This window comes from Meleagris gallopavo, chromosome 3 (genome assembly GCF_905368555.1).
Source record: "Meleagris gallopavo chromosome 3, MGAL_WU_HG_1.1, whole genome shotgun sequence".
NCBI classification, from domain to species: domain Eukaryota; kingdom Metazoa; phylum Chordata; class Aves; order Galliformes; family Phasianidae; genus Meleagris; species Meleagris gallopavo.
Window position 1 is genome coordinate 35,138,697 of NC_139406.1, and position 18,866 is coordinate 35,157,562.

General features: G+C 35.4%; 1 protein-coding gene across 3 annotated transcripts in view; it reads right to left on the reverse strand.

Annotated features, from left to right (window-relative positions):
• Positions 1-18,866, reverse strand: part of INVS (inversin) — an 82,683-nt gene that overhangs the window by 25,986 nt on the left and 37,831 nt on the right. For 2 of the 3 annotated variants that reach the window (XM_085220620.1, XM_085220621.1), the window contains 4 exons: positions 15,016-15,196; positions 9,549-9,658; positions 5,281-5,452; positions 1,181-1,336 (listed from right to left, as the gene is read on the reverse strand). In XM_085220620.1, the coding sequence (XP_085076746.1) occupies positions 1,181-1,336; positions 5,281-5,452; positions 9,549-9,658; positions 15,016-15,196 (619 nt within the window). Of the gene's footprint in view, positions 1-1,180; positions 1,337-5,280; positions 5,453-9,548; positions 9,659-15,015; positions 15,197-17,718; positions 17,861-18,866 lie in introns of all 3 variants that reach the window. The other variant, XM_019613891.3, reaches the window with a different exon arrangement.

Here is an 18,866-nt window from a genome sequence, read left to right on the forward strand (position 1 = left end):
TTCCTTAATGACAAAATCACTTTTGAAAATCAGACTTAGACATAACCTCTTTTTAAACCTCTAAAACAGACAAGATCAAATATGCACAAGGTAAGAATGATTTTTGAAAAAAGTTTTTTCTTTTTCTTTTTTTTTTTTAATCCAAGCATGCTGCTGAAGCTCTTTTATGCAGATAATTTCTTTGTGAAATGATGCAAAAACTCATCACAAAAACAAACCTCCACAATTGCTTAAATTCTAATTAACCATCAAGAATGGCTGTTTATATCATAAAAAGTTTAATCAATTGTAAGTCAGATTCTGGTCACCCAAACTTACTATATTCATAAAAACTATATACCACAGGGGGTTAGAGTAAGAGCTTAATAGGGCATTAAAATTTGTCCAGCGAAGAACAGAGGGAAGCAACCTTCACTAACAAAGGTTATTTGACAGAAAATGTGTACTTTGTTAGTCTACATACTTCACCAGACAACAAATGGGTAAATATCTCAAGTAGAGAGACTGCTTCCAGTCCATGAAGAACTTTTCTGTGTGATTAAAATGAAAGAATTTTGCACCTAAGGTACCGCTGTTAGTTCACCGTATATCTTGCAGTTCAACAGAGCTTCTATAATTATTTAGAACTATGTACACTGTCTTATTTCTGTTTACAAATAAAATACTGTTTCTAAAAACCAACTATGGGAAAGTATTAATGATTTAGATTTTGATAACTACCTTAAAGATGAACATGAATTTAAATAGTCAAAAAATTTCCAAAGATGACTACAAATTCTTTGTCTCAGAAGAAAGCTTAATTTGATCTTATTCATTGAAAGCAGAAAAAAAAAAAGAAAAGAAAACCCCCCAAAAACAATGGCTTGCTGAGGGAAGTGGCAGTTGGAGAGATTAGAACATTCTTGAACAGGCTTGAACAGAAAAGAGCTGTGCAAGGAACTATCCCTGGTTGTTTTTTTTGTTTTTTTTTTTTTAACTCTGCCAGTCTTTGTGCTCACTGCTCTGAAAAACCTCTAGTTATTTTCTAATACTGTTCCTCACAGGGTACTTACAGACAGTATTTTTTTTAGAGGAGTAATTTTCTACTCTCATTCTTGCTCAGCAATGCTGTTAATTTCACAGCCCTACATAAAAGAATATCAGAAATCCAAAGAGTTTCGTAAATTTTTTAACAGCTGACCTTTAATGAGCGTTTGTATCACTTCTTTGTGTCCCATCTCACAGGCTCGGAAAAGTGGAGTGTGTTTCATGACATCCAAAGCGTCCACCTGTGCATTGCGTTCCAACAGCAATTTCACTGTGCTGACATGGCCAGAAAGTGCAGCAGCATGTAACGCTGAAAGAAAAATGCAATAGGAAAAAGAGTACACAATACCGTGAGCTTTGGAGGTTCACAGTTAGAACAATCAAAAGATAATTCTGATCATTTTGGTAGAAAAAGCTGCTTTTGAAAAACAAGCAGCTGAAGAACCGTAGTGAGTGATAGGCAATCTTGAACCACATTTCCTTAAGCACAAGCACTACAGCACTGTAAGCAGAAAATAATGTTAGCTCTGAGACATGTTTTTAACTTGCAGAAATGTGAATTTTAACCTTATCAGTAGCAGGACTGGCTTATGCTTATGATTTGTGTAAGCTTACCAGCTTTTGCTTAATATATTAAGAGAGCACAGTAAGAACTACTTCTGTCTCTGTTCCATGGCATTTACTGTATTACCCAATGGACACGAAGCTGCCCATTTCTAGAGGAAGAAAGCTTCCATTATTTCTTGAACCTTTTTTGAAAATGCCATTTTTTCTTTCAAACAAGCAAAGTTGTCTCAATTAAAACTAACTCCAGATAACCACCCAGCTGTTTTTCTCCACTCCTCTTTTTCATTTTCCGGAATTGCCGGGTGAAAATTTTACATAAACCTATGTAGAAAGGCCATTACATCTCCGCATAGTACCTGCAACTCCTTGCTCATTCAGGAAAAAACTGATGGACAAACCACAGAATCACAGAATAGCTTGGGTTTGGGACCTCAAAGATCATCTAGTTCCAACCCCCCTGTCACAGGCAGGATTGCCAACCACTATATCAGGCACTAGATGAGGCTGCCCCAGGGCTCCATCCAATCTGGCCTTGAACACCTTCAGGAATGGGGAATGACAGCCTCTCTGGGCAGCCCCTGCCAGTGTCTCACCACTCCCTCACTTAAAAAATCTCCCCTGAACATCTAATCTAAATCTCCTCTCTTTCCCTTTGTCCTATCGTGTGAAAACTTGATTAGCATGCTGCTTATATCCCTTTAAGTACCAGAAGGAACTTAAACATACCACATTTCCTTCCACCCCTACAGTATATGAAGTTCTATTGAATATAAACTGTGCAAGTTGACTTTGCAGAAAACCCTACTCTTCTTTTTGTCTTCTCATCTCTAAATGCATGCAGACTTTACTAAACTTAAATCAACAAATAACACGGAGACCACAGAGGTAAAGACATGGTGTCTTAGGACTGAAGTTACTAACTGATGCAACTGCTGGTATTGCAGCCTGTGGTTGAGGAGAATGCAGAAATACCACTATAACCAACTCAGGGTACTTTCTGAAGGAAAGACAAACTACACACAACGAGATTTCAGACAAATTGAGGACACTTACTTTAGTTACAAATTGATTTCAAAATGCTTTGGATTATTTCCAACAGTTAGCAATTGAATAAAATGATCTATGTTCTCAGAGGTGCACCTCCTAACATATAAACTACTTCAGCGATGACAACGTACAAAGTATGCAGAAAAGAAATACAAAAACATGCAATTTATAAGTGTACTTCATAGCAGGGGGGTTGGAACTAGATGATCTTAAAGGTCTCTTCCAATCCAAACCATTCTATGATTCGATGAGTTTGTGCAGTGCATTCTTATTCTCCCACGAAATTTCACAAACGCTCCAATTTGGTCATTATTCAGTCTGGTCAGACAAGCAAGATGTGGGGCTGTACACAGTACCTGCATCCCTCTTCTTGCTTCAAGTTATGACAGGCACAGTCAGGATCCATCAGGGGCACTGCACAGAAAGGCATAGCACAGAAAGGCCACTAGAAAGGATTTACTACAAGATACTAGAAGGAATTACTTCTTGAACCATGTCCAGAATGTCAAACTGCCATGCTTTTAGTAATTGCCTGACACTGCTTATCACTGACACCACTTCATACAGCTTATGAAACAGTGGCCCAGCATAATCTGCCACGCAGATGCTACTAAAAAGTGCAGGTTGTTCATACTGGCCTTATAGGTTTGATTCCCAACAATAGTGACTGGGTTGTGATACAAATGAGGAACTTCCTACAAGCAATGGGTGGCTTGAGACAATATGACTAGTGCTGTGTTTAGAATTGAAATCTTGCTTTTACAATGATCCTAACGTTCATTTGTTGCAGGTATCATGGGGAAAAAACCTCTCATATGGACATTTACCACAGTCGTGAAAGCAAGATCTGCACTAGCTATGCGAGTGGGAGGCTATAAGTAGAAATTTGACCAGAATGAAGTCCCTGCAGCTTTATGTATTTGGACAGGCCTAGTCTTCATGTTCTGACCTCACAGTAAACTTTAGGTTCTGGTTTTTGTACTGCATTTCTTATGAAAGCAAAGGCAGTAAACCACTCAATCCGATGACACATGGGGTGTGTATAACAATGCAAGAGAAAAAGAGCTGCTGTGTCAGCTTGGCTGCTTCTTCCCCTCTATCACTCATTCTGACGCAGGCATCTTGTTTCGCACTTTGTGCTCAGTATTTTCTTGTAAGCCAAATTTTCTGTGATGGAGTCACGGTGACTGAAGAGATTCCCCAGCCAGCTGCTCACAATGGGACCTTTGTTCGTCGGACAGACAGAGCCCTCACCATTGTATGCAGTGACGGCAGAGCTATAAAGCTGCCCCTGTAATGCTCCTGCAGCGCTGATCTCTGCGAACAGGGAAATTCCTTTCCCTTGGTGTCATTCTCCTACACAATAAGCAGAGTCTTGAGCTGAATGGAGAACTTGCTCTTTTTAAGTAAATGCAAAAAGCTACGTTAATGCAACAATATGACTGAGCTTAACTGAGTTCAGCACAAAAGTCAGCAAAACACAAACTTGAACTCTCCTCAGCAACTGCAGCCTGGGCACAGCCATGTGCAATATTTTCTATTACTCCATGGTTTCCTGTTAGATTACAATACTACTCTTCCCCCACCAAAACTTGGGAAGGATTACAAATCTTCAGAAAAAAAATCAGGTCTGCAATTAGAAAGTGATTTACTGGTGGGCTTCCTTTGAAGTTTACAGCTCACTATAATAAAGTTCTCCCTGCTGCACACATTTGCATAGTGGTAAAATTCAGACTGTTTGATAGCAAGTGAAGAACGGCATAGCTCTGAACTTTAAGACTGTTAGCGTGCTCTATACAGTGGCAGCTTCAAGTAAATGGAACATCCATTAACTGCCTTGAAGTCCTACAGCAAGATCAGGATTAGAAAGCGATTAGGCATTACTGCTAGGTGTAACCCTGGTAGATAAAAGCCACCTGAATTATTCAACCACGAAAACCACACCTGAATAATTTCAGAAAGTCTCCAAGTACTGTTCGCAAAGAGCAGCTCCCTTATAAGGAGGTCTGCACACTGTCTACAACATTACTGTACTTAAGATCTGAAATACTGAAAGGCATTTATAAGGGACCTATCCCTTATAGCAGCAAGTACAAGCAGCACTAATAAAAGATGAAACAATGCTAAAATGGTTGAGTATGTAGTCCACAGAGCCATCAGACAGAAAGACAGAGATGTCAGACATTTTGTTTGTCACAGTGTTTTTTCTTTTAACTCACAACTTACAAAATTGTCATAATGTGAAAAGACTAATTTGAGGTGTGTTCATTTGTAAGGAAAGAACTCAGATTTATAAACAGAATTTTATGGCAACTGAAATTGAAGATGTAAAGACCCTTATAACTAAAGGAAGTGAAAACTGCAAATTGCAAGTGATAGTCATACTTGCTATTTTTCAAATGCTGAACAACAAAACTTTGATATTGCACTTATTTACCATTTCATGTAATTCAAATTATAATAGAAGCCATACGTGAGAAAAGTGAAAAACTGTTACACAATTTTTTTTCTTGTTTGGAATATACCATCACAGCAACATCCCTACGAAAAGATTAATACAGAAGCTAACAGCATGTTTTATTTGGTGAAAATCACACTAATTGGAATCATTCAATGGTTCTTCATTGAAAAGTATCTTACCTGTCCCAGCATATTTGTCTGTCATATTGATATCAATATCCAGTTTCAAGTCCAGCATAGTCCTAATGACGTTGTCACTGCCTTTCCCAGCTGCCCACATGAAGGAAGTTCTTCCCTCAAGATCCGAGTCATCTTTTACAGAAGGATGTTTCAAAAATACTTCAACTGTTTCCTAAAAAGACATACTGTTGGAATTAATACTGTAAGAAATCTGTGACAACAAGAAACAATGTTGTCTCGTTTGGCTGTCCATGAAACAAATAAAAGCTTTCATTTTTCCTTTTTATGTTTACATAAAAGTATCTGCTCAACAGGAGGACTGTATTTTCTGCTGCTATGCCCTTTTCCTCTTCAGCATTCATAGCCACATCCTTAACTACTATCATATATCTCTTACTCTTTTCTTTTTAGTGTCAAATATCATGTGTTCATCATGAGGAAGTGAAACACTGCAGTTGCTGTGAAGAAAGTAATGGGAAATGGGAAAAATATTTTTGGCTTATCAAGATATTACTGTAATAATACCATGATTCTAAAATACTTTTTCTTCAAAATGCTTTTCCTGCTACAATTTTTTTTTTTAATTTAAATCTGAGTATGACTACAGAAGTAAATATTTTAGTTTGCCTAACTTAACCATTCAAAAAAACCCAACAAAACAGAACTTCAAAAGAAACAAATACATTTCCTAATATTTAAGATACTATCAGGTTAACAATTACTGAAACACAGTAAATAAAATAAATAAATAATTTTTTTACACTTGAGTCTACACTTTCTAATTATCACAACTAAAATCTTTAATATAAAGAGCTTAATTTGAAGAATTATTTGTTCAAGTGTCATGTTAGCTTTAAGCTCTCAGCATACAAGTCCACTCACTTAACCTTCTGATAAATTCTTAAGAAGTCACACTGCACAAGAAAGGGAAGGAGGAAATCACTGCTGCAAGAAAAACCAGGGAAAGGTTTTTCTTATCTAATGGCTCACAAATGTTGTATATGTAACAGCTGGTACGCATCTGTTAATAGTCACAGATAAGCCAACTAACAAAAATGAAAAGTGAGTTTTAATATTTTATTTCATTTTATTTTTTGTATTCTAGCATTAGTGTTACTTAAACCTTTCCCTCGTGATCTCAAAAGAGCTCTGGTAGAATAAGAGTCTTTGTCTACAATCAAGTCTTGGCTGAAACATTTACTCAAGAATCACTTATGCCCAACTGACCAGTCAATTTCTTTTCTTTTCTTTTTTTTTTTCAGTTACTATTTATGATTTCATCCCTGTAAATAGGTAATTGCTTCTTCATTTTATGTTAAAGTGATCTAAGATCCTAACAGCTTTGTGAATTTGGGTTCATACCTGAACTCTCAGTTTACAATAAAAGGGCTCAGGCAGAAACAATGAGGAAAGTAAGCATTAAGCCTTCCACAAAAAAAACCAGCACAGATTTATAGCTTTTTTTAACTAACCACCATCACAGCTCAAACACAGATGGCTACTCACGAGACCAACAGCTCAGCACACTATCAGAACCCTGCACTGCTTGAAATCCTGCAAAATGAAAGGGCTGGACCTTTTCAATACCAAGGCACACATCTTACAAACAGAAATAAGTAATTTTATTTTCCCATTATATTTCAGCAAATCTACCTTTCTTTTAGCAACACTTCTTTTTTTTCCCCCTATAATTTCTAAAGGAAAAAAAAGAAGTGGAAGAAATCCCATGCTGCTGTAAGAGTTCTTTTCCAAATTGAATTTAACACAGCTTGAAAACTAAAATGGAATGAAATAAGAAATAGGTCATTAAGAAATCAGAAAAGATATAAGTATCTAATCACTTTAATTTTACATGCATTTTGCTATGAAAAAAATCACCTGTATTTTGAAAATGTGAAGAAAGCAAAATAAAAATTAGCAAAGCTAAAAAGCAAGAGCAAAGAAAATAAGTAAACCTGGATACTTCCATCCTCTGCTATCAACAATCTATGAGAAATACTATATGTTCGAAAAATAAGACATAGGTATCCATATTCACTTACCAGGTCAATCTACACAAGTATGTAAAAACAAAATACATAATATCATGGACATCTCCATAAAAATTTAAAAAAAAAGAAGAAAATTTAGTTCTGGATTCTGCACACAAGATCAATACAATTAAAGCACCTGCCTTCACACATGGATTTCAGAAATTTAAAAAACAATGTTTGGACCTTCTGTGGGATACACAGACCACCTAACCTTTGGGCGACCTATGTGGGACTTATACTAAGAAACCTTTCTTCTAGAGCTATTCCCTATATAATAAGTGGGAATAAGTAAGTCTTGTAAATGCTTCACTTAGATGAATGGGCAGCTAAGTTTCTCTGGTCTCCAAAAAAACAAAGAGGTCATATTAGAGTGCGTACATAACCTGAGGAAAAACACGACAAAGATCAAGATATTGAGTTCAGTAAAAGAGCGCTACCAAAATATTAACAATAAACAGAAAAGATCAAATCTTCTTCTTTTGGACAAAGAAACATCTCATTTTAACTGAGAAACAAACCATGTCTCTGTAAACTTGGGGAGTCTGAACAGAACAATAATGTGGCTCTGAAACCATAAACATATGGATGCTATCGCCAAAACAAACGTGGATGAGTGTCCTTTCAATTGTTTGACTTTGTATATGGAAAGCAGTGGTGGGAGCTAGTCCAGAATTTTTATCTATTAGAAAAAATACAGCAAATATTGATGCTCAAAAAAAAACCATAGTTTAAAAAAAAAAAAAAAAAAAGAGAGAAGCTCCAGGCATAATTTAGGCATGCATAAGCAACAGTTCTGGGATCACATCATCAGCTCAAAGAGGCCTGTAGACTTGGAGTGAGACTCTCCTGTTTTGTTCTTCATCTGAGATGCAAAACAGTAAATTCATTGTAAGTACACAAGATTACAAAAGAATATCTGATTCCAGCATCTCCTTTGCTTCCCCCTAAAACCTAAAGATGTCATAGTTTGGCTGGTTGATGGGATCAAAAGAGAGCAACATAATGAAAATGTTTCATACAACTAAATCAAACCCAGAAAAAGAAAGCCAGTATGAAAAATTATTTCATAAAGAATGTACCAATACAGAAAAAAAAAAAAAAGATAAAAGCACAAGAGGAAAATCACTGGATTATCGCTATGTTTCCCACAGATCATTCCCAGTTTGAGAGTCTGACTCAGACTTGAAAGAAAGGCTTTCACAAGATAAATATTTCAGGCATGTGAGTCTGACACAAATTCTACATACCACATTTTAATAATGGACAATAATCAGCATCAATAAAACATTCTGTAAAAATGCACACAACAGATGTGCTCCAATAAAAGTCTGAATTTAAAACAAACAAAAAACTCTGCGGGTTTTTACTAAGACCATCTTCAAACAAAAATAAACAAAAAACCAAAAGCTCCCCCAGTTTCACAGGGAAACAGAGGCCTGGCAGCTGTGCTATCAGTACATTGATCAGTTGTCTTTTGAAGTAGTACACAGTAGTACCCATAAAAGGAATGACTCTCCAAGACGCTAAAATTTTCTGAAAATTAACAGGTCAGAAGGCAAGAAAGATCCAAATTAGTACCCCTGTTAAGAAAATGGTACAATATAAGCTGCATTACTACATAAGTACATTAATTAGACACCAGATAATCCTTTTTGTAACAGGAGAACGTGAATAATACAACTGAAGAAAACTCATATTGGAGCTCTTACTACGCATGGCATAATTCTAATACGAGAAACAGCAGTACAAAAGAAGTCTTTTTAAGTTCCAGAGGTTGAGAACTACACTACAGTACCTACAGCCAGAAAATGTTAAAACTCCTAGCTTTTTTGACTTAACTCTACCACATCATAGAATGGCTTAGGCTCTGGACAAAAACTACGTTTCCTACCAAAAATATGAGAATTTGGCTGTTTGGATTTTGCTAAGAACAATCTTAAAAAGCAAAAGTACTGTAAAATAGTAGCTGTCATTCCCATTCCATTAAAGTACATAAGTGGTTATTGCATGCTCTGATGCAAAAATATGCAAAAAGTCTTTGTAAAGCAATTTACTTTTAAAATTTATATATAATAATTTGAAATTAACAACATTTATATCACATTACTAGGAAAAGTCTGAGTTAAACTTGTGCTGACACTGTTTATACGACTTGTCAAAAACAACTCACTTTATTACATCATAAATATTTCAGCAAAATACATTTACTTTCCATTTTGGGTGTGTGATACTTACAGCAAAGTTGCTCTGTGCAGCATAATGCAGAGGTGTTGCACCTTGGCTATCAGATGGGATAGTTCCAAACTTATTTCTTTCTAATAAGAGATGGACAATCTGAGCATGACCTGAAAAAATGCAAAAAAATAACATGAGTTTATCAAACCCTAAACACTTCTCTATTAAAAAATAGAAAATGAATAGACTTTAATAAACAGTGTTTGTATTGTAGCCACAATGATCTAAAAACTAAGAGAGAATCATATGTCTAGATATTGGAACTATGAAGCATGGCATGCACCTTCTTCCTGACAGTGTTCCAGTTCCACATTTTGCATCCTCATTTCTGAGGAGCATCTGTAAATCAGAATGACAAACGGATAGGAACATGTGACAAATATTTTGTTCTTTTAAAGGACAGCATTAGAGCACTTCCTTAAACAACGAAACCAGCAGTAGCTGGTCAGAAATCTGAAAGATTAAGTTTATACTGAATGAGGTGAATAAGCCCAGAGAAAGTTCAGATAACTCAGCTAAGATGCTGTGTCTGAATGACAGGCAATCAGAAGTAGAACAGTCCGTAAAGACTGATACTATTTGACCATAATCCAAGTGTGGATTCCTAATTTAGGTTTTATGCCAACAAAATTTCAAGCGAAGGTCTATAGCAGAATCTGGAGCATAGACTGCTGCTAGCTGCCATATCTGCAATAAACAACAGACTGACACACATAACTCCTTCCATTAAGACAGATTTGAATGTCCATAGATTAAAAACTGAAAAAATTTGGGGAGAATGGTTGAATTTTATATCCACTTCACAGACAGAAAAAATGCAAGACAATGGAGTACATAAACATTAAAATAAACTGATCCTTTCTTACATGTTCTTTTAGTCATATACTCCATTCAGAGAATAAATTAATAATTTAATATTTTAAATACGATACTATATGGATAAATCACATAAAAATACTCCAACTCCCAGTGTCTCATGTGAGAGCAAAACAGTCTATTTTGCAGGTTGTTACTTTTCCACAATTGACATAAATTAGAATAAAGGAAAAAGGTAAAGCTTTCTACTAGCAGTAGGCTATTTAATGAGAACACTGACAATAAGAGAATGTAGCTATGTAACAGATGTAGTATGTAGCATTTAAAAATCTAGTATGTAAAAATCTTCTGTTGTGGAATGCCATTTTCAGACTACATATGTACAGAAGTAGAAGAAATGAGAGAAAATAGTCAACCTCAGTGAAAAAGGATGAAAAGCTATTCAGTATCTATCTGTAAGAAGAAAGACTTGAGGGAATTGAAAAAAAAAAATTGTGCTTGGTGCAATAGTAAACAAACTCATACAATATGGATAAACATCCTAACTCAATTCTTGAAGTCAAGAACTATCATTTCTGTAATATTTTTATTTAGAAGAGCTGTAACTTGGCTGACGCTTGCATGTACCCTGACAAAAGTAACCAGAGCAACAATGCCATGCGAACCAGTCATGAACAACCCACCAGCTTTAACAGAGTAGTTGTTGCGCCTGTGTCCCTGCACTGTCTAAAAAGTCCTATTATTAAGATCAATTAATAACATCCTAGACTCTTTGAGATCTATATTAGTAATTCTGTATCCATCTCAAAAAGAATGTTAAAAATTAATCAAGATTTGTCAGTGAGAAATTCGCCATAGACATATGCCACCTAGAGATCTCATGAAGTTCACAAAGTACCCTGGTGGTCTTGGCACATCCTACCACTTTATCCCACATTGATTAAACAATCTGTTTTTCCAACAGACAAAACCTCTCAAACGCAATCAATTTCAAAACACAATAAATTTTGCTTCTTGGACAGAAACGGGTAATAATGATTGTTTCTTTGGGAGACCAATCCAAGGACACTTACAATGTTTCACAATTTCCCTGAGAAAATTCAATATATCAACTTGAATCCAAATGCAAATTTGAAAACATCCTTAAAAAAAAAAAAAAAAAAAAAGCAATAAAAACAATAAACCAAAAAACAAAAACCATACTCAAACTATGTATATATTGTCACGGAAGCTGCAAAGTAACTTGCTCCAGTGAGCAATTTGATTCTTTTATTGACATTCTTTGTCTGTTGCATCCCAAAGGGTCACGAGGAGAAGTTTGTTAAAATGAGTGAGAGTGCTTGGATTCTTTCTTTTTATCTAGCAGACAATCTATTTTTTCTTCTTCTACTGAGGAGAATGGAAACTAGGAAGTCAATTTTTCAACTGGTATTATTTTTGTGCCTGTCTTTTTATGCATTTTGTTTTCATTAGTATTTATTTATATCTATTTTTAGCTGTTTTGAAAACGTATGGTTTTGTAAACTGTAAAGCCAAAGAGCACAGAATTCATATATGCAACATTGTAATTTACAGAGTATCTGAGTCTCGGGCTAGTAATCTAAACAGGAAAAAAAAACCTTATGTGAAGAGCCAGCAATAGCATAAAACGGGGGAAAAAAAACAAACTGGATGTTTTGGGGAAGAGCTAGAGGTAATATTTGCAGTTACTTTTTGCCTCTGCAGTAACACTTTCTTTACTCTCTCAATAAAGTCATTGCATCCAGTGTCTTTTAAAGAAGACACTATTGAGAATTGAGCAAGATTTCCTGAGAAGTCAAACCTGATCTTTTCATCTGTTTTTTGTAACAACAGCAGCATAATGTTGAAGAAATGTAATAATGCAGCCAGTGATACAAGTCTGCGGAGCAGCTAGATAAAAAGGACCTTGGCAGAAATGGATCTTGGGGTCCTGGTGGACAAGCTGAACAGAACAGCAGTCAGCCCCAGTGAATGGTAAGGACAACCACAACCGGGTGTTAACGAGAACACAGCCAGCATATTGAAAGACGTTGATTGTTGCCCTCTACTGAGTACTTGTATCTGGAAGCTTTGGCCTGCTGACCCAGGAAAGACATTGACAAATTAGCCTGAATCCAGCAGAGGACCACAAAGATATTCATAATACTATCCCTACTTCTGAGCTTTCCAGTACAAGAAATGAGCTTTTAAACTGGAGCGAGTTCATCAGAGGGCCACCAAGATGGGAAAAGGGCCGGAACAGCACCATGTGCAGAAAGGCTGAGAGAATTTTTATACCTGATGACAGTCAAGCAATGGAACAGATTGCCCAAAGAGGCTCTTGCAGTCTCTATCATCAAAGGTAGTCAGTACTTGCCCTGTGTAAAGTCCTGAGCAATCTGGTTCTGACTTCATAGTTGACAATTCCTACAGCAGATGGTTGGATTTGATGCTCTGAGACCTCTTCCAACTTGATTTTTTCTACGATAATACGAAACACCAGTATTTCTCCCTTTACTATGCCTGTTTAAAGACAAACTATTTAACTTCCTCTCCCAAGGTCTTCAATTGCACTCTTCCAATTCCATAGTATATTATGCAATAAAAAATTGTCTTTGAACAATTGAATTGTAATGCAAAGAAAGAAAACACAATTTCTAGAATCGAGGAGTTAGTAACAGGAATGAGCATGCAGTCTCAGCAAGAATCAGCAGATCTTGTAATTTTAACCCCAGAATTTTTGCAAAGGTTGATGAGATTATCCACTGATTTTTTTTATTTTTTATTTTTTAACCACTCAAGATTTTTAATATCTCATTGAAGGAGGAAAGGCTGATATAATAAGTCAGAATTATAAGTCATTAGGCTCAAGAAATGGGTTATTCATATTGACAAATCACAGTTCAACAAGCCTCTTACGCACTCTGTGAGGAGAAAACCAAAATAACTTCACGGCCACTTCCCACTTCATCAGAAAGCATTTTAGAGCATTCTACTATTTAGAGGTCTTGTTTTTATAAAATTAAATGCATGGACGAGTTACTCTGTAGTACTTTGTGCATTTCAGATTTCTAATTCTTTGCCACTATAGCATGAATATGAATGATACAGTGAATGAATTTCATGTGTGATACTAGCTATGCAACTACACCCTGAAATCAATTTTTATTCCAGTCAAATAAGCCACACTATAAGTAATTACACAGTTCTTCCATAAGCACTGCTTTTATCAAATCATTTACTGTTGAAAATACATCTTTTCCAGTACATCTTCCCTCTAGTGGCTCACAAAAACATTAGCTCTCTGTCAATTTCATTACTGAAACAGAATCTAGCAAATACCATAAGCTGAGACAGAAACATCTGTAATTTCATTCAACTGTACTGCAAGCCTCCCACACTGTATACCTTACTCTAATATCAGTTTCTTCAAATCCTCAGCAACATTTTCTATAGTATTTGCTGACAAAGAAAAGCATTCCAGTTTGATGCCATGTTGTTTTCCAAGCATTTTTTCAGCCATTTTTTACCATAGCAGGCAGAATGAGTGCTTCCCTAATTCTTTGCATTTTTCTTGTAAAGTTTAGTGAAATTTTGTAAAGCACTATGTATGTGGATTATCATATGATTTGAAACTGTTGAAAAAATTGTAGAGGTTTATTTTCATGTTCTTGTTGCTTAGCTTTTGAATGTCTTGTTAATCACCATAGCTTCTTATGACTATTAGCTTGAGGCATCCAGGGCGAGAATCAGTGTTAACAATAATGTCAATCCACATTTTAAATAGTCTTAATTATTATTTCTAAGTTTTGGGGCCAACTTCTAGTCACATACGATTATTTTTGTTTTTCCTCATAAAGTGACTGATAAAGAGTACTAGCAGTAGGAGATGCACAAGCTCTGCCACATTTTTGTTGTTTGCTTGTATTGACATTATCAGCATTATCTTTGACCTGCAGTTACGTTGCAGGAATCTTTTTAAATCGCTTGTCTAATTGTGGCGGGTTGTTTAGTAAAAACTAGATAATATAACCTGTAAACCAACTTCACTGAGTACACAGAAACCGCAATACATTGCAATGTGCTGAAAGCAAATGAATGAGTAATTATATGACAGGCAGCCTCTCTGCATTGTGGAACAGCAACACTTCCCTCAGGGCGTCTTTTGAACTGTACAGGACTGTCCTGACATGAAGACGGTGTAAAGTGTAATTTCTACCTTTTTTAAGATAAAAAAGAAATGTAAGTTTGGCTATTTTTTTCATGCATTTCAACACATTGTCTTGGGCACGCATTCCTCTTCAGAGACTACTGCTCTAGAGCACCAGGTTTTTTCAGTGCTATTTTCCAGAGAAACTTCTTTTTTAAACCTATGAACAAAGCTACATGCAAGAAATCTCACATACTCTAGCTTCTCTTAAATCATGAGCATATATAGCCTGCTGAAGCAATGTATATTTTACAATGCTTTGGAGAATCTAAGGCTGAAATAATATTCTATACACAAAATTCTAATACTGGTCTAGCAGAAGCTGAGTATTACTGTTTTAAGAGACTATAATGAAATGCTGGAATTAAATAAAAAACAGATACAGAGATTAAATACTGCAGTCGATGAATTATTAAAAGACTTTGGCATTGTTCAATTTACCAAGTAAGGCTGCCCAGTGAAGAGGAGTTCGAAACAAGTTGTCATATGATGTCACATTGCAGCCTTCGTAGGAGGTCAGGACATCAACAACTGCCACGTTCCCATCAGCAACAGCAAAATGAAGTGGAGTTCGTCCTTCATAGTCTTGCCAGTTAAGCAGAGATTCTGTAGGTGCAGCTTCCTTTAAGAAAAAATAAAAATACAAAATTCAAAAAGTACTCAAGGCAAAGAGAAAAACTATGCACTCTTCACAGATATTTCTGGAGTCTCACAGAGATAAACTGTCCTTGTTCAGTAGAATATAGCTTTATAAACTATGGTTTTGTCAATCTGTAATGCAAGTGACTTTTTACATATATCTTTAAAAGACTATCTCAGGATCCTGTGAAAATAACTACATCCTCTCTACTTGATTTTTCTAAATCAAACACAACATACCTCTCAACATACTTTTCTCCTATGACACTCTTCTTTTAGACAAATTAGTCTTATAGCTTTGATTATATTACTTTTCTAAGCATTTTAAAACCATGTGACTATCAGAGTATTTCCTCCAGAAGTGTCAAGCTGACAGGATAAGAGAGAGAGTACTTCAAACAAACATATCTACTTGTAATGAGCTTAATTTTGAACATAAAGTCTTTAAAATACAATGATTATTCATTTGAGCATGTAATATAGCAATTAATAGATACACATTCATCACATTTTATTTGAAAATATGCTAAATTTCTTTCACATAAGCCCCCATGGTATATAGATTTATATTATGATGATTCCTTCTCATCGGCTTTTTTTCTAAACAGACCTCTCTTCAAAAGAGCAGATTCAAATGATCATCATTTTAGCGCTGCTGAGATCTCCAAATGGTGAAAGAGATCTCCAAATGATAAAGCCCCACACAAAAATAACTCCAAACTTCATCTTCCAGAAAAGAAAGCAGTAGCTCAAGAGAAAGCAGTAAGCCAATCAATAGAAATTCAAGATGCAGAGCACCAAACATCTAGAACTGAAGAAAGAGGTCAAAGTAAGAGCTTAAATAAACTACAGGGTCTAAGTCTGCTGTTCTATTTCCAATGATTCAAAACAATTCACTGAAGTCATGTGCAAATCTTGTGCAAAAAAGGAAGAGAGTCTTGAGATTTTTACACTACAATGACTTCTGTCAGTAGAATGGGTTTTGAACCATGATAACCAAGAAAAAAGATCATCCTGAAAATAATGTGCCACACTATATTCCGTAATATATGAAACAGGAGGGAGAGACTGTGATCAGCAGCTTGTTAACAAAACAAAGTAAGTTCCTGATCTCCTTCTCTTTAAAATAATTCAAATTTTTCCTATAGACTTTATGAGGTACACAGCTACATTGTAAAATTACTTGTATTTCATTATTTGAAATGCAGTAAGCATTACACAGAAAACTAACGCCAAACACTGAGAACATTAAATCAAGCAGCAGAAAGTCAGGATATGATTTCTACCACAATATTAATCTACAAGGCTGTACATTCTATATTTTCTATTTAATAGATAAAAATAAATTCAATCATATTTCTTAAGTGCCATCTGGCTACATTAATACTGCAGAAGGAATTTCATCTGCAGTGCCCTGATTCTTTGCATCTTAGTTTTTTGAAAACGTCAATTTAGACTTCCTAATATTTAATTTTCTGAAGTGAAACATCATATATTTTCTATATTGTATTTAACTGATATTTGTGCTCTCACTCTCACACACCTAAAATATCTGATGCCATTTTTTATATCAGTAGTATTAGCCATGGTTTACTAGACCAAAAAAATTAAGCTACTTGAAACATATTGTCATTCATTACTATATCTAGCTGCTAGCACAATAACAGATGATCTATTAAAAACACAGAAATTGATAAATATGAATCTCTAATTAAAAATAAACTCAAACTTGTTACATGCAAAAACCACAGTAATCAAAGCATGAATATCACTTATTCTATTAAGCATTCAACTGCATTTTTCTGAATCTTTACAGTGGAATGCTCTTCCCTAGTTTTAGTAGTGCTCAGAAGCAAGCTGTCACTAGGCTTCATTTCTGTCTATCTAAACTGCTCAGCAGAGGGAGTATAGAACCCACTGCTGGAAAATCAGAAATGATATTTGAGAATCACTTTTAAGAATCACTAAAATCAAATGATATGCACCAGAAGAAAATCTGCCTGAACAAAATGGGCAAGAGATAAGAATTATTCTTCTCTTTACCTGTAATTTATTGATGTAAACTAGAAAACTTAATTTTGAACCTTCCAAAGCAGAAGGCCAAATGAATGAACCCTAAAACTCTCTTGGCTGAAAGTGACTGACATTCTACAGAACATATCCAATGATCCATAGCATCACTTTTTCAAAAGAAAAAAGAATCTCTTAATGATAAAATCACTGTTTACGTTCTAGTTTAGAAGTACTCATGTTTTCAAATTTTTGGCTACTTGAACAAAAATTTTGTAGGAAACCTCTTGCCCACATTGAAGAACATAATTTCTTTGTACTGTAAGTGCTTCTGCTGTAGAACCAGCTATAACTGAACTGTCATATGTCATTAATATTTTAAGTACAGTACACAGAAGAAACAGAAGCTACACATTTTTTTTCCGTAGCAATTAGAACAATGGAATTGCAAGCAACAATGGAAAGTGCTGTATAAATAAATGTCATGTCTCTTACCATGAAGAATAAACAAAGAGAAGAGATACAAAACAGAGACAGAGTACTAAGCAGTTGCTTCCATCATATTAATGGAACTATATTCTGTTCTTTTCTCCTTAAATCTTCCCAACGTTTTTCATGTAACCAAGCACTGCTGAATCTGGAAAGGTGGAAAAGGAAGTTGACCATGAGAGGACCTCCAGATGAGAGTTTCTCTCTACTTCACACGTTTAATTTCTAAAAACGTAATTGGTTCCATTTTCACTGTATTTCATGGATTCTGATATTAGATGCAATCAATTGTGCTTCTTTGCCACCACTGTAAACCAAACTTTCTTATTTAGCATTGAGTTGAACTCTTTTCATTATTGTTTTTACAATCCCAATGGGTAAGTACTGTGTGAACATGAAGTAGAATGACCATTCTTACTTTTATGGATTTAAAAACAGGAGACAACAAATGGACACATTCAGATGGCAGTGCACAGAAAACCAAGACAGTATTTTTCAGCATCACACACTGTGGTCTCAATAAAACCAGCAGCTTAACTTCTGACAAGGTTTTGTGCAGCAGCATAGAACAATTCTAAGTAGGATGATAAAGAAAAATCATTTTCTGTGGAATTCTTCCACAGTATTTAAGATAACATGACAGAAACAACAGCAGTGTTATTTTTCATAACTTGTTCAACAGCAACAAATGCCACCAATGCACGTTAAGTGGTGGTAGATATCAATATCTGAGCGCTATCTGAGCAACAGCACGTAGCTTACAGCACTCTATCAAGAAAGCATAAAGTCTGTGCTGGATACGACCAAAAATAAAAAAGGCCAACACAACAGAAGGGCAACAGTGACTTTGTCAGAGTCACAGGTCTTTCGCACTATTGTCACTACAAAACTCTTCTGGTGAATTTAGAAATACCATTATGTAAGTTAAAACAAAAAATAATAAAAATTTTATCTGTATGGATGCATGTGTTAGAAACAACATGAAGAAAGAAGCTGAATGTCTAGAGTTAACCTGGATGTTCGGGCTTGGCGAAGTAAGAGAATCAAGGGTAATGCTTGGGCAATAGATTTGGAGCTGGGTAATATGATAAAAAGCAACTAAGAAAGGAGGGCAAGACTGTAAGCTCTGCTTTAGTTTTGTTGCCTTAACACTG